The sequence below is a fragment of the Heloderma suspectum genome, chromosome 8 (genome assembly GCF_057233095.1).
Source record: "Heloderma suspectum isolate Gila_16-S chromosome 8, 16-S_ref, whole genome shotgun sequence".
NCBI lineage: Eukaryota > Metazoa > Chordata > Lepidosauria > Squamata > Helodermatidae > Heloderma > Heloderma suspectum.
The window spans coordinates 37099989-37114577 of record NC_139465.1 but is presented as its reverse complement, the minus strand read 5'-3'; the positions used below and the strand labels follow the sequence as shown (position 1 = coordinate 37114577).

At 44.3% G+C, this 14589-nt stretch overlaps 1 protein-coding gene across 1 annotated transcript in view; it reads left to right on the top strand.

Annotated features, from left to right (window-relative positions):
• Positions 1-14589, top strand: part of LOC146339023 (polycystin-1-like protein 2) — a 110856-nt gene that overhangs the window by 77546 nt on the left and 18721 nt on the right. The window contains 6 exon segments of the mRNA XM_084812890.1: positions 3151-3350; positions 5115-5335; positions 7359-7575; positions 8523-8751; positions 9453-9684; positions 13288-13384. Coding sequence (XP_084669016.1) covers positions 3151-3350; positions 5115-5335; positions 7359-7575; positions 8523-8751; positions 9453-9684; positions 13288-13384 — 1196 coding nt within the window.

Below are 14589 nucleotides of genomic sequence, written 5' to 3'. Positions count from 1 at the left end.
TCATCCAAACTGGCGTTTCTCATGATGTACTCTGCATATAAATTAAATAAGCAGGGCAACAACATACAGCCTTGTCTTACTCCTTTCCCAATTTTGAACCAATGGGTTGTTCCATGTCCGGTTCTTACTGTTGCTTCTTGATCCTCGTACAGGTTTCTCAGGAGACAGGTAAGGTGGTCTGGTACTCCCATCTCTTTAAGAATTTGCCAGAGTTCGTTGTGAACCACACAATCAAAGGCTTTAGCGTAGCCAATGAAGCAGAAATAGACATTTTTCTGGAATTCTCTTGCTTTCTCCATGATCCAGCAAATGTTGGCAATTTGATCTCTAGTTCCTCTGCCTCTTCGAAACCCCGCTTGCACTTCTGGTAGTTCTCGGTTCACATGCTGCTGAAGCCTAGCTTGTAGGATTTTGAGCATCACCTTGCTGGCATGTGAAATGAGCGCAATTGTACGGTAGTTTGAACACACTTTGGCATTGCCCTTCTTTGGAATTGGAATGTAAACTCACCTTTTCCAATCTTGTGGCCAGTGCTGAGTGTTCCAAATTTGTTGGCATATTGAGTGCAGCACTTTAACAGCATCATCTTTTAGGATTTTAAATAGCTCAGCTGGAATACTGTCATATCCGCTAGCTTTGTTGTTAGTAATGCTTCCTAAGGCCCACTTGACTTCACTCTCTAGGATGTCCGGCTCAAGTTCAGTGGCCGCACTATCATGGCTATCAGGGACATTATGATCTTTCCTGTATAGTTCTTTTGTGTATTCTTTCCACCTCTTCTTAATCTCATCTGCTTCCGTTAGGTCCCTGCCTTCTTTGTCCTTTATCATGCCCATCTTTGCACAAAATGTTCCCTTGAGATCTCCAATTTTCTTGAAGAGATCTCTACTCTCTTACAGCATACCATATCTATTTTGAAATAAAAAATATAAAGAAAAGATGAAAGAGAATAAACGAATATATATATATATATATATATATATATATATATATATATATATAATTTATCTTCTAGTCTAGCCTGGATCATGTAGACTAAACATAAACAGTTAACAAAGCTTGTTTAAAAATCCCAGTTCATGGGGTTGTAACAGGAATCTCACACATTTTTACATTCAACCATGCCTCTGCCATTTCATGATTTATAAACTTCTTCATCTGACCTTCAGACACGATACAAAGTGTAGCAGGATATTTTAAGTAATACTGTAAGTTCATTTGTTTTGCCATATTTTTTGCTTTGGTGAATTGCCTTCTTTTATTCGCCACCTCTTTGATGTAATCTGGAAATAACATAACTTTATCTTGTTCCAGGAAAGGCTTCCACCCTCTCTTACCAAACGCAGGATATAATTCTTTGTGGAGACTTTTGCAAATTGGACTATGATGGTATAGTCAGTCCGTTTCGCATTTGGCACACGAAATGCCTGCTCAATATCAAGTAAATAATCAGATGGGATAGGGAGTATCTCATGCAAAAGTTTATCCACAAAAATAGACAATTTTACATCATTAGACAGATTTTTAATCCCAATAATACGTACACTGGATCTTGTTGTGAAGGCCTCCAGTTGATAAATTCTGTCAGAGGTATTTTTAAAACAAATTTGTGTTGACGTTTCATTCGCTACTACTCGGTCTTCTAGCTCGTTAATTCTCGTCTCCATTTTTTGCCATGACGCATTAATTAAATTGGCTCCTTGCAAGGTGGTGATGGAATTTTGGATTAAATCCAACCTTCTGGCTTGCTCCGTAAATTGCGAAGATAAAGTCTTTATCAGAGTAACTAATTCCCCTTTATCTTCTTTTTTCGAAACTTTTGACACAGGAGGTACAGGGGGAGTTGGCGGTGAAGCGATCCCCTTTCTTCTCCTCGGTGCATTCATGTTTCTCTCAAACAGATCTTACAGGTCTTCAGATGTTCTCAGATGTTGTTAATATTTCTTAAATCATCCCACAGGAGTTGTTGATATTTCTGGAAGCATATATTATTATGGAACATGTCAGCCCTGTTTTCTCCTATGAAATAGGAGTCTCATCACAACTTTTTGCATTGGTAAAGCTCTGGGGAGATAATCCTGGAATCCAGCCCCTTGCTATCTCGAGGGTGGTACTTTTCTCCAAGATGTTGTCCAGATTCTGCCTTGCCCACCCCCCTTTAATTCCAGGGGGGAGATGAAAAGGTTTTTCAACCTTTTAAAAAGCTGTTTGAGAAAGCTCCCATGGGAGAACCCATGGGAAGCGGCCAGAGCGACATCAGTTCCAACCGGAAGTCCAACAGATAGTCTTGAGAGACCGCATTAGGCACAATCCATTGGGAACTTCACTTATCCAAGGCCCATTGAAATGAATGGGAATTGTGCCTGAACGGAAGGCACTAGGCTGGGAAAGACCATGCTAGAGTGCTTTTTTTTCAAGTACCACAGCAGTGAGCCAAAGCCAACAAGAAGACCTTAGAACAGGGCCAATGTAAAATTCGACATTCTGCAGCAATAGGAAAAGCAACCATTGTCAATACCCTAGGAATCTTCACAACTATTGGATTTTTTAAGTTAAACTTAAATGTAAAAAAAAAAAGTGTACATAATGCTGTGCTCTGAGCACATGTGTTCCATAAATGTGAAGCCCTCCAAACAGTACTACCTTTTTTATGGATCTGACAAGTCTTGGTCCCCAGACCACTGTCTAAACAAGAGAGCGCCCCCACCCCCCGGAAACAGAGTTTGCTCATCCATGTGAAGATTGACAGCCATTGTGGTGTAGTGTTTAGAGTGTTGGACTGGGACTTGGGAGATCTGGGTTCTAGTTTCCACTCGACCGTGATGCTCACTGGGTAACTTTGGGCCAGTCACTGACTCTCAGCCTAACCTACCTCACGGGGTTGTTGAGGATAAAATGGAGAGGAGGAAGATCATGTAAGCCGCCTTGGGTTCCTTGCAAGAGGGAAATAAGTGGGTTATAAATGTAATAATACTAATACTAATACTAATACTAATACTAATACGAAAGAAAGAAAGAAAGAAAGAAAGAAAGAAAGTCCCTCGGGTATTGGCCATGGTTGCTATTCCTGTTGCTTCAGAATGTAGAACTTAAAACAAGAACAGCAACTGCTACATGTGGTCCCATCTGAATTTGTTCATCTCTCTCCAGCAATCTGTTTTTTATGAAGACCTCCAAGGGCTTCCGTGATGGACACATCTGGTACTCCATTTTCAACCGCTCCCCACGCAGCTCCTTCACGCGAGCCCAGAGGGTATCCTGCTGCTTCTCGCTGCTTCTGTGCACCATGCTGACCAGCATCATGTTTTGGGGGGTGCCCAAGGATCCAGCTGACCAGAAAATGGATTTAGGTAATTACATACCAGCCTCTTTGCTTGGGCTGGGAAGTGGGGAACCATGGGAGCAAAGATGGATGGATGACCAAAAAGACGGGATTCTATGTCTGATGGGTTCTCCTTGCTTTGGGGGTTGGCGTCACCACTAGGGAGCTTTAGGCAAGCCCCTATTTTCTTAGTTTCACCCCTCATCAGAAATCTGGCTTAACAATACTGGCCTATCTTACAGGGCTGTTCTAAGGATTTCTGACATGATCTATGTGAAGTGGTTTGAATACGTTACCTGCTCTATAAATGCTTACCTTGAAAGCTCTCTAATACGTTTCTCAATGGATGCACCTCCATCAGGCCGAAGTCCTGGCACCCCGCATTTTGCAAATGCAATGCCTCTGTAATGACTCATGGTTTGGGTTTGGGTTTGGGTTTGGAAGGAAGCAGGGAGGAGATTGCTGGGACTAAGGAATGTTACAGTAAGTGGAGGGGGGGTACCGGAGTGGCAGGTAGGGCGGTGATTTGAGCTTCGGCTATTGGGCGGTATAGAAATGAAATAAATAAATAAATAAAATATGATTTGGGGAGTTGACAGTTGGGAGAGGGAGAGGGTGGAGAGTAGAAGGCACTAGCTGGGTGGGAATAGGGGTGAGGAGCAGGGCGTTGCTAAGCCTGGGCCTATGGGGCCCTGGAGTCAAATCTATTTCCCAGGGCCCAGAGCTATTCCTCAAAGGCCCACATCTTTTCCCCAGAGCCCTGCCAGAGTATCCACTAGTACAAATGGAGAGGTGTCTTTTTTTTCTTAGGGTTCAACTTTAGACAGAAAAAAAGCCCTGCAACTCCTAGCATTTAGGAAGTTATAGGACTTTTTTCTGTCTAAACTTGCATAGGATTGCACCCATAGGATTGCACCCATGCAGGGGGGCAGCTTTCAAGGAGAATTGCAGCTGGGGAAGGGAAGGGTAACTCTCCTCTCCCCACATGCTGCAACATCCCACCCCACTTCCCAAATATCCCTCTGCATGGTCATTAAGCTTAAAAAAAACCCAAATTCCCACTGGTCTGGGATAATTTGGGGCAAATGAATTGAAGAATGTATTTTATTAGGGATTCATTTCCTGAGAGATGACTTGGCTGGGTTTGCCTCCTGTAAAATTTAGATAAATCCTAGTAATTATTGGTACCTTTGCATGTATAGATATGAATCAACATATGGAAATTTTAGACAGATTTGTGTCCTGTGGGCCCCTGAATCTTTTAATTACCTAGCAACACCCTGGTGAGGAGATTACTAGTTCTGATCCCATTCTTCCCAGACTTCTGTTTAATGTAAATTTGTTTTCATTGTTCCTCAGATAAAGACTCTGCCTGTTCTTAACTCTGGGTTATTTATTTATGATTACATTTCTATCCCACCTTTTTTCCTCTTGCAAGGAACCCAAGGCACCTTATATGCTCCTCCTTATCTCCATTTTATCCTCACAACAACCCTGTGAGGTAGGTTAAGCTGAGAGTCAGTTACTGGCCCAAAGTCACCCAGTGAGCTTCATGGCCAAGTGGAAGTTAGAACCTGGATCTCCCATGTCCCAGTCCAACACTCTAACCACTGTACCACACTGGCTCTCCATGAAAACCACCTTGAAAGCTGCCTTCAGTGCCGTGTTTTGGTAGAAAGACAGGGTATAAATCAAAGAAATGAACCAACCAGGCTTAAAGGGCTTGAACCAGCTCCCCGATGCTGTTAGCACAATAAGACTTTGGCCCCTCTTTCCCACCTCCCCTCCCCAGGGAAGATCGAATTTACATGGCAGGAGGTGATGATCGGCTTCGAGAGCTCCCTTCTCATGTTTCCCATCAACCTGCTCATCGTGCAGATCTTCAGGAACATCCGGTATCAGTCCAAGAAAGAGAAGACACCGGGGAAAAGTGGGCGAGTGTCCCCCGATCTCCCTGTCCCTTCTCTCCAAGCAACACAGAGTGTGTCACTCACCCCTGAGGCTGTGATCAAGGCAAGTCCTCTGAACCCCTAAAGCGGCCTTAGACCATAGCTGAGTGCAGATTTCCCCAACCTGGTGCCTTACAGATGTGCAGCATTCCAACTCCCATAATTTCCAGCCTGGATGGCTTGCTGCCCTGAGGGATGCTGTCCCCTTTCCGGTGTTGAAGTAAGATTCTGTATGTGGAATAAGGGGGGTGGGGTGGGGGGATGTTGTCCTTCACCTCAGGCACCAGTATGTCTCAGGCCAGCCCCAGTAGCTGCTTTACTTAAACCAGCCAACCAACACCTTGGGGGCAAAAATGACCCATGATTAATGTCAAGCGTAAGGGCAGAATCCAACGGGGTGTTTACACCCCCACCAATTCCTTTACTCCCCTCCAATTCCCTTCCACGAGTGGTAGGTCCTGCCAATTTCATGTGCAAGCAGTGCTGGGAATATTGCAGCCTCATGTGCAAGTTACAGGAAGGGGGCAACGTTGCAGTTAGCTAGTTAATGCATGGGAATTTGGGGCATAGCTAGCTTTAGGATCTCTATAGCCTACAATGCGGTTTCCTGCTCCTCCCCTTGCTTCCCCACACCTCTCTCTCTGACTCCCTCCATTGCTTTGGAGCATATATGTTGTGTTTGCTCTCTCCCTCCTGCCTGTGTAACGGAACACAAAATGGACTGAGCAAACTCCTTTTGAAACCCTATGCTGTACCTGCATTTATATGGAAGAATATTTGTGAGTAAAGCTGTTTTCTTTCCTTCACTAAAGAAAGGCGATGGTCTCGTTTATTAAGATAGCTTTGCATGTGGGACTGGTAAAAGCTTGTTCTGTTTTGCCCTTTTGTTTTTTTCTCTGCTAATTGCCTTTCTAACAGGAGGCATTGTTAGCAAATAATCCCATCAAGCAGGACTCACCTTAAGCAAGGGAGATTTAGCGCTTCTGAGAGGAAAACCCCAAATGAGCGGAAACATTCATTTCAGGTTGCTCCAGAAGCGCTAAATTGATGTTGTGCAAGCACTAGGGCCTGCTTGTGCAACAGAATCGGCAGGGCGAAAGAGAATTGGCAGGGGCATAAGCGCCCCGTTGCATTCTGCCCATAGTTTGAGACTTAATTCAATAGTTTTAAGCAGAGCCGTCTCGAGATATGTTGGCGCCCTTGGCAAGGTCCAATTTTGGCATCTCCCACTGCTACCCCTATCAGTTCCCAAACAGCATGGAATGGCTCCAATGGACTTGCGGGCTGCACACACTCCCTTCCCCAAGAGGGCTGACTGATTCAGCTTGCTGCCTCACACACTAGGCAAAATATTGTGATTTAAAATGGCACACAGCTGCAGCCTGGAGTGGCCAATGCAGCACTTTACAACGTGCCAAGCCTCACAATATTGTGGCTGCTACCAAGGGGTTGTTTGGTGCCATGGATCTCTTGGCAGCCTGGGCAACTGCCCACTTTACCTCCCCTTAGAAGCAGCACTGGTTTTACTTTTAAGCAATTGTTTGTGGTTGTAGTTCTGGGAATTATTATTATGTATTATTATTTACAGTACTTCTATACCGCTTGATATCTTAAGATCTTTACATAAGAAATACATAAAATACAATATAAAACCAATATAAAAAACCAATATAAACATTATAACTACATTAAAAATGCGCAACTCATGAGATGTCCATGTGCTGGAGGGGAAAGCAACTATGTCAACACATACACAGAGCCCAGCTGGAGCCTGGGAACAATTCATTTGTCCTGCGTTGTATGGCTGGGATGAGGAGGACAACAAAGAACACAAACCTTTGCAGAGAAATGTGCGCTCATTGAAAGAGCCTCTATCAACCCTTCCTTTTTTTTCTTTTTCTGTTTACAGTGATATAATTCTGCTCATGTCACATTGGGGGAAATAAGAGTTCTTAGGGTTTTAGGCCTTGCATGAAGGTGGGAAAACCATGCATGATCTTGGTGTGGACCTAACACAGATGGTGTTTTGTTTTCACAATTCCAACACATTGCTTTCCCACTGTCACTGTATCTTTGATTCCATCCAGGACATTAGGCGGATTGCCAATTCCCTCTTCAAAACCCTCAAGGCTCCCCTACCTGCCTCCGAACCTGATTTTGGTAAATCAACTGACATCAACAAGCTTCTGGCCTCAGTCGAGGATATCATCTGCCAGCAGAACAGGATTGGACAGGAATTTTACGACGAGAACAAGAAGAAAGATGATCCAATTATCATCACCCTCGGCTTGGTAGATTTACAAGGTAAGTTACGAGCTGACAATTACAGATACAGCAGGATTCTGGGAAGTGAAGGTGATAACTCGCTGCCAAGGGCAGAGAAATATCTGGTAGGCACACTGCCCTGCTGGTTGATGAATGCGCCCACTCTAGGACATTTCACAGAATACCCTGCATTGTGTTTGGGACAGGAATCTCCCTATAATTTGTTGAACTCAATGAACCTTTTGAAAAAGCTGCATTTTAGGAGAAGAGGGGATGGGGATCATAGGGACAAGAATGTTAGCTTCTTGAAAAGACAGTTCTTTAACGGTGGAGGGTATTCAGGGGTAGGTTACTCCTCCCACTTACTTCAGAGGTAGGGCTATACAAATGACTTTGTGCATTGTCCCCTTCAGTGGGAGGAGCCTCTCCCATTTCAAGACCTGTTTGCTTCGAAGCTAGGGGCTTCAGAGGAATTTTAGAAGCTTTATAAATGATTAATCATCATAATAATTGAGGCCTTCAATAAAATGTTGCAGTGTATCCTCACCTCTTAATAGGAGTGCTCCTGTTCAGGTTGCCAGCCAGCCATGCCGTCCTTCAGGATACTCCATTCCACTGCTGAGCATGCTTCATTCTCATTGGGCTAAGTCTTTTTGATTTTGCTCCCCTTAGGGATTAAAACATTTTTTTGTATTTCTGCAAATCTTGGGGTTCCCAAGCATGCGGTACCTTTCTATTGTTTCTCAGTGGCCCCATTTTGGCTCCTGTTGGCACTCTCTACCTGAGTGCGCTATTAGAAGGAAGGATGATGATAATAATAATAACAACAATAATAGCCCTAGGCATGTCTACTCAGAAGTAAGTCCCACTGAGTTCAATGGTCTTTGTTCCCATATAAGTTCGTATATGATGGCAGATAAATAAATAAAACAAGATGTTTTTTAAACTGGTAAGTAAACACATTTTCTGTTTTTTTCCTCCTGGAGAAAAGACAAGGACTCCAACTCCGGAGAAAGGAGTCAGGGAAAGACTGAAGCATCGGGACTACAACCGTTGCCTCTACATGCAGCTGCAGCACGTGGAGCTGGAACTGAAGCTCCTGGGGCCTCATAGATTCCAGACCCCGCAAAGCTACTCTCAAGCTGTCAGGCAGGTTCAGCACATGAAGGACTTCCTGGAAAGTCACCTGTGCTCTGCAGCATCAATCAGTGAGAGGTAAAACAATCCGAACATTTCCAGGGAAGGCCAGCTTTGAGGCTGCCTGCGCATATAACTTCCAGACAAAACACAGAACTCTTTGAGTTGTTGTCACCCCCTGCCCCTGACCCCAGTTTGAGTTGGAAACTGGCTTTACAGGCAGTGGAGACTGGTGGCTCCGATTTCGGTCAGGCTGTGAATCCATTCCGGGTTTCAGTCAGAGCCAGCTAGAACTCTAAAGAAGCTATCCAAGTCCTGAACTTATTTTGGGGATGGGGTTCAGTACCTGGGATAGCTCCTTTAAAGTTCTGGCTGGTTCTGACTGAAACCTTGAGCGGATTCACTACCCCACTGACATCAGAGCCACCAGTCTCCACTGGTTGACTTCCTGTACATTCTGTACAATTTTACAAGGGTTAAATACTATGTATATAATACCATATCGCAATATTCTCTCAGACTAGAAGAGATAGCAAAACTAGGCACTTCCCCTCCTCCTCTTCATTTAACATAACCTTCCCCAACCTGGTGACCTCCAGATGTGTTTTACTGCAACTTTTGGCCGGGGAATTCTGGGAGGTAGTCCAGCACATCTGGAAGACACCAGGTCGAAGAAGGCTGACTTAACTCCTGATCCAGCTAAGATGCTTCTTTTGCATTGGTCTTTCACTACGTACAGCTTTGAGCTCACCACTACCCAGTCTTTTTTGGTTCACCAGGGGCTCACCAAGTTCCAGCCTTCCAGAAAACGGTAAGAAAGAACCAACACCCAAAGGTCTGCCCTGGTGGTTTGTCTTCATTGGCTGGTTCCTGGTGGCCATCACCAGTGGTGTGTCTGGATTCTTCACAATGCTATATGGGCTGCATTATGGGAAGGACAACTCCATCAAGTGGCTGGTCTCTATGGCCATCTCCTTCTTCGAGAGCCTGTTTATCACACAGCCATTAAAGGTAGGTTCTTTTCCATCACTTTCTTTAGCTACATAGTGTTGGCAGAACAGTGAGAACCTGACAAGGGCTGAGCTGTGTGGACTCCTAGCTGAAGGAGCACGCTTTACCCTGGATGAATCACACTGGAGACTCTGGGTCAAAGGAATAAGAAAGCTTGCATTTTATTGTAGGGAATACATGTTGTGTAGGAGGGTCCCCAACTCAAGATGGAGGGAGACCCAAAGAGATGTCTCCTCTCTGAGAGGCAAGAACACGAAGAAGAAGGAAGCAGGAAGTGAGGTCAGCAACCCCAAGAATATCAGTCTAGCATTAGAAGGAAGGTCAGCACAGATCAGAGGACAGTCTAGGAAGCTTGGAGTTCCCCCCTCTCTCTATTCTCTTTCCATGCAGACACATCAGTCCTTTTCTTTTCTTTTCTTTTCCTTTCTTTTCTTTTTGGAGCTAGCTGAGTTGCACCCACACTTCCAACACATAGGACACGATGGCAAAAGCTCCATGTATGTGTGCTCATACATGCGGATAGGAATGGTTGGCCAGGGTCTGAACACAAGTGGATATTCTGGGCTGGGGAGATTAAGAGGAGACCTGTATAATTCCCTAAAGGTTCTGCTTCCATCAACCACTTGCAGAAGGAATGGAATTGACCCTACTGGATGTGGTCTTTCATTTTTTCCTCTTTTGATCTGCTGCTTCCTAGAACAGGGTGAGGCCAAAATAGTGCATCAAAGAGACCATCTAAGTATATATGGGGAGGAATGCAGAGATTTGTTTTGCTTTTCATTTATAGATACAACAAAATTACAAATGTAAACTAGTTTCAGACCTGTTTTAAGATAATGAGTCCAAACAAAGGAAGCCTAGAAATGGTAATCTATAGCAAGGAATTCCTACCACCTTTAGAAGACTGTGGTTCCCAGGGTTCATTTTTGTGGGGGACCATGACAATTAAACCAGTTTAAGGGTTTTTCTACATGAAGCATTTATCGTGCACTCAGCATTCCCTACTCATGGTTGTTTACAGGCTCTTTCGACAAAGTTATGACCCTCCAGTTTTGCTTCTTTATCTAACCAGCACTTTGGGCGAGGTTTTTTGTTTTTTTTTTAGAGCAGGGAAAATGCGGCATTTAACTTTGAAAGTGAAAGAAAACAAATTTCCTCCTGTGCATTTGCACTATTCTGCTATACCACAGTGCCACCTAGAGGTTATGTAGTGGAAAAGCAGGAAAGGAAACGCTCCTCGTGTAGTCCTTGGATCTCACTTCTGCGATGAAATCGAAAGGAAATACAGCGGATTCACAGCCGATTAGCATCCTTGTGTAGAAAAGCTCGAAGTTATTGGAATATCTCTTCCATAGTTCATGGACTTTTGTCTCCATTTAGAAAGCAAACGGTACTGCATCACTGTCTTTTCTGCCAATGCAAAAGCAGCAGCAGGATGTCAGAAGCTATCATTTCAGACTAGTGGGGCAGCTAAGGATAGAGCTGGCGTTGAAATCCAGGGCCCTGCAGCCCAGCCCCCCACCGCATAAATGACCACCCAGAGAGCAGCAGATGAAGGGGGCTGAGGAAAACAGGCCTGGCATTAGCACCTGAGTCAGCATAAGTATGCCAAGGTCCGTGGGGCTGGCACTGCTTGCCGCAGCAACCTTTCTTTCCTCTTATTTTTCAAGACGTTTTCTAGTCGGAGGGCAACCAGGTGGACGGGCACGGACACGGTTAGAGACAATCATATTAGTCTTAGTCTCTGAGCTAACTGGGGAAGCCCAGGTAGCTGCAGCGTCCAGGAATGCTTTTTACCAGCTTAGGCTGGTACGCCAACTGTGGCCCTATCTAGAGAGGATGGACCTTGCCTCAGTTATCCATGCACTAGTCATGTCCAGGCTGGACTACTGTAATGTACTATATGTGGGGCTGCCTTTGAAGATGGTTCAGAAACTTCAGCTTGTGCAGAATGCGGCCAGCCGCCTGAGTATTGATGGGGGCGATTCGATCATATAATGCCTATCCCGCGCCAGCTGCACTGGTTGCCGGTGTGTTTCCGAGCCCAATTCAAAGTGCTGGTTTTGACCTTTAAAGCCTTAAATGGTTTGGGACCAAGTTACTTGAAGGACCGCCTTCACCCATATCAGCCTGCCCTCACTTTAAGATCAGAAAGAGAGGCCCTTCTCAATTGCCCACCCATGAGAACAGTCAGGTGGGTGATCGCACATGAGAGGGCCTTCTCTGCAGTGGCCCCACACCCTTGGAACAAGCTGCCGTCAGAGGTCTGCCATGCTCCATCATTGCAGACTTTCAAGAAGGCCTTGAAAACATATTATTTTACCTTGGCCTTCTTTTAATAGGACTGCTATTGTTGCTGTTACTGCTGTTAACATTGTTGCTGGTTTTATTGTTGGCTTTTATTGTTGTTTTTATGTTTTTCTCACTTTTAATATTTTAACTGTTTTTATGTATTTTATTGCTGTAAGCTGCCTTGGGAGGGCTTCTTCCCTGAAAGGTGGCCAAGAAATATTTTTAAATAAATAAATTTGTACTTTTAAAATATATTATTCCTTTTTACAACAAAACAGTGTTTATTCCCAAGTAAATGTGTACAGCATCAGGGCAGCTGATGAAAACTCCATTTTATTCTGATACTCATTATGATGCTGTGAATTAAGTGAGTTAGGGCACAATCCCATGCATGTTCAGGCAGAAAAATGCCCTAGAACTCCCAGTTTGCCCCAGCCAGCCATGCTGGCTGAGGCATGCTGGGAGTTATAGGACTTTTTTCTGCCTAACCTGCATTGGATTGTGCCCTTAAAAATGTAAAACTGCTCAGAATATCTCTTTTTACCAGGGGTGGCAAACAGCTTTGTTTCACTTTGCTCTAACATATGAGGGATGTAGGAGCAGTTATAAAGCCTGGAATGGTGGTGGGCGGGGCGGGGGGGGGCGGAGAATGGAAATGTTACTTGTGTGCTTCACATGTCATAATGTTAAAATACAATCAGGGAACAATTCTATGGCCGCTAGACAGAGGCTGGACGGCCATAGGATATGTTGTTTTCTGGGAACCAACCTCCCCCCACTTCCACGCTGCCTCGGAAGCAGTGTGGTACAGCCTGTCCTCTGCGCTTGCAAGAGGTGCGCAGAGTGGCTGAAAAGGGGCATGTCTGGGGGTGTTCGGGGGGGGGGACAGTAGAACTGCCTATGACACATCCTATGTGTCGTACAGTAGCCTCCTCCCCACTCCTCCCCCAGAGGAGTGTTGAGCCACAAATGCAGGGCAGTTGAAGCGCGGAGGAAACAATCTCCTCTGTGCTTCTCCTGCCCTGCATTGGATAGGCGGTTGCCTCCGAGTTCGGAGGCGGCCGCCTATCTGAATAGGATTGCACCCTAAAAGTACTCATACCTGGCCATCAAAAGGGGGCTGTGTAAGACCATTATGTCCAAAGTCTAAAATGACCTGGCTGCCCTGTAACCACACATGGCCATCTAAAGCGCCTCCTGTCCCCGTAAAATAATCAAATCCAGGGTTTAAAATTACCTACCTGCACCACTATTTGAGACTGAGCCTGGGCTTATCTATTTGTCTCCTGATTTGCAACCAATGTTTTCCAGGTTCTGGGATTTGCTGCTTTCTTTGCTCTGGTTCTGAAAAAGGTGGAGCAGGAAGATGAGGAGAGCACATCTATTGATGGCCCATTGTCTGCCCCAGGTAATTTATTAAGGGATCATAGTTACAGTAATAACCCTTGAATGGCCTTGAATTTCTCTCCCCTGACTTTGCAATGTGACACCCATCAGACTTTGTTGGAGAGACAGAGAAAACCCTAGAAGTAGCTACAGTTTGAATTTAGAGATGGGGTAGAAAGCTGGAAGATTTGGAGGTCCTTCTTTCTGGAATTAGCTGGACTGGAAGCAGCCAGGAAGTTAGAGAGGAGATGCTGAAGGGTTCCATAGTATTGCTTTGGAGGATATGATGTAGGATGAGCAAGTTATGCTACATATGTGCTATCAGAGTCCATTTGCTTCCAATACGCTCTGCTTGTATATTTGCAAATAAAAAAACAACATCAAGGATCATACGTCTCCAATGCTCTTTTATCCAAAGGAAACTAATATCCTGTATTTATTTTTCTAAAACATTTACATCCCCCCTTTTAAATTTCAACCACTTTTAAGGCAGCAAGCATCAAACATTAAAATACAATAGATTGACTCAACTCAAACTAGTAAAATACAAAACAGAGCATGAAAGTATAAACAGCACAGCAATACACTTTCAAAAGCAGTACCCAAATCATCCTCGCTGTTCATTAAATAACTGGGGAAATAAAATGGGTTTTAGCTTGGCACCTAATTCTGCATGGAGTAGGCACCAGTGAATGTCTCCAGGGAGGATGTTTTGCAGTCAGGACACCACTATGGAAGACGCCTTCTCTGTGCTGGCCACCCGTCTGGAACAATTATTTATTTGTTCGTACACACGCACACTTGTGTCTTATATATATCTAGTAGCTTACAATAATAAAAATCTCATAATTTATTTATTTGTTCATTTATTTCATTTTTATACCGTCCAATAGCTGAAGCTGTCTGGGCAGTTCACAACAATTAAAACCACAAAAATACAACAGGAAATACAATATAAAATATAACAGATTAAAACTATAGAATAGAAATGCAACCAGAGTAAAACCGAGCAGCAGTGCAGATATTTAAACCACAATAGCATATTTAAGACAGCAGAGCTGAAAAACTGGAATGCTAAAATGCTAAAAATGCCTGGGAAAATAAAAAGGTCTTCATCTGGTGCCTGAAAGAGTACAATGTAGTGGCCAGGTGACCCTCTCTAGGGTGTTCATTCCACAACCGGGGTGCCACAGAAGAAAAGGCCTTTTTCCTGGTAGCCACCTGCCT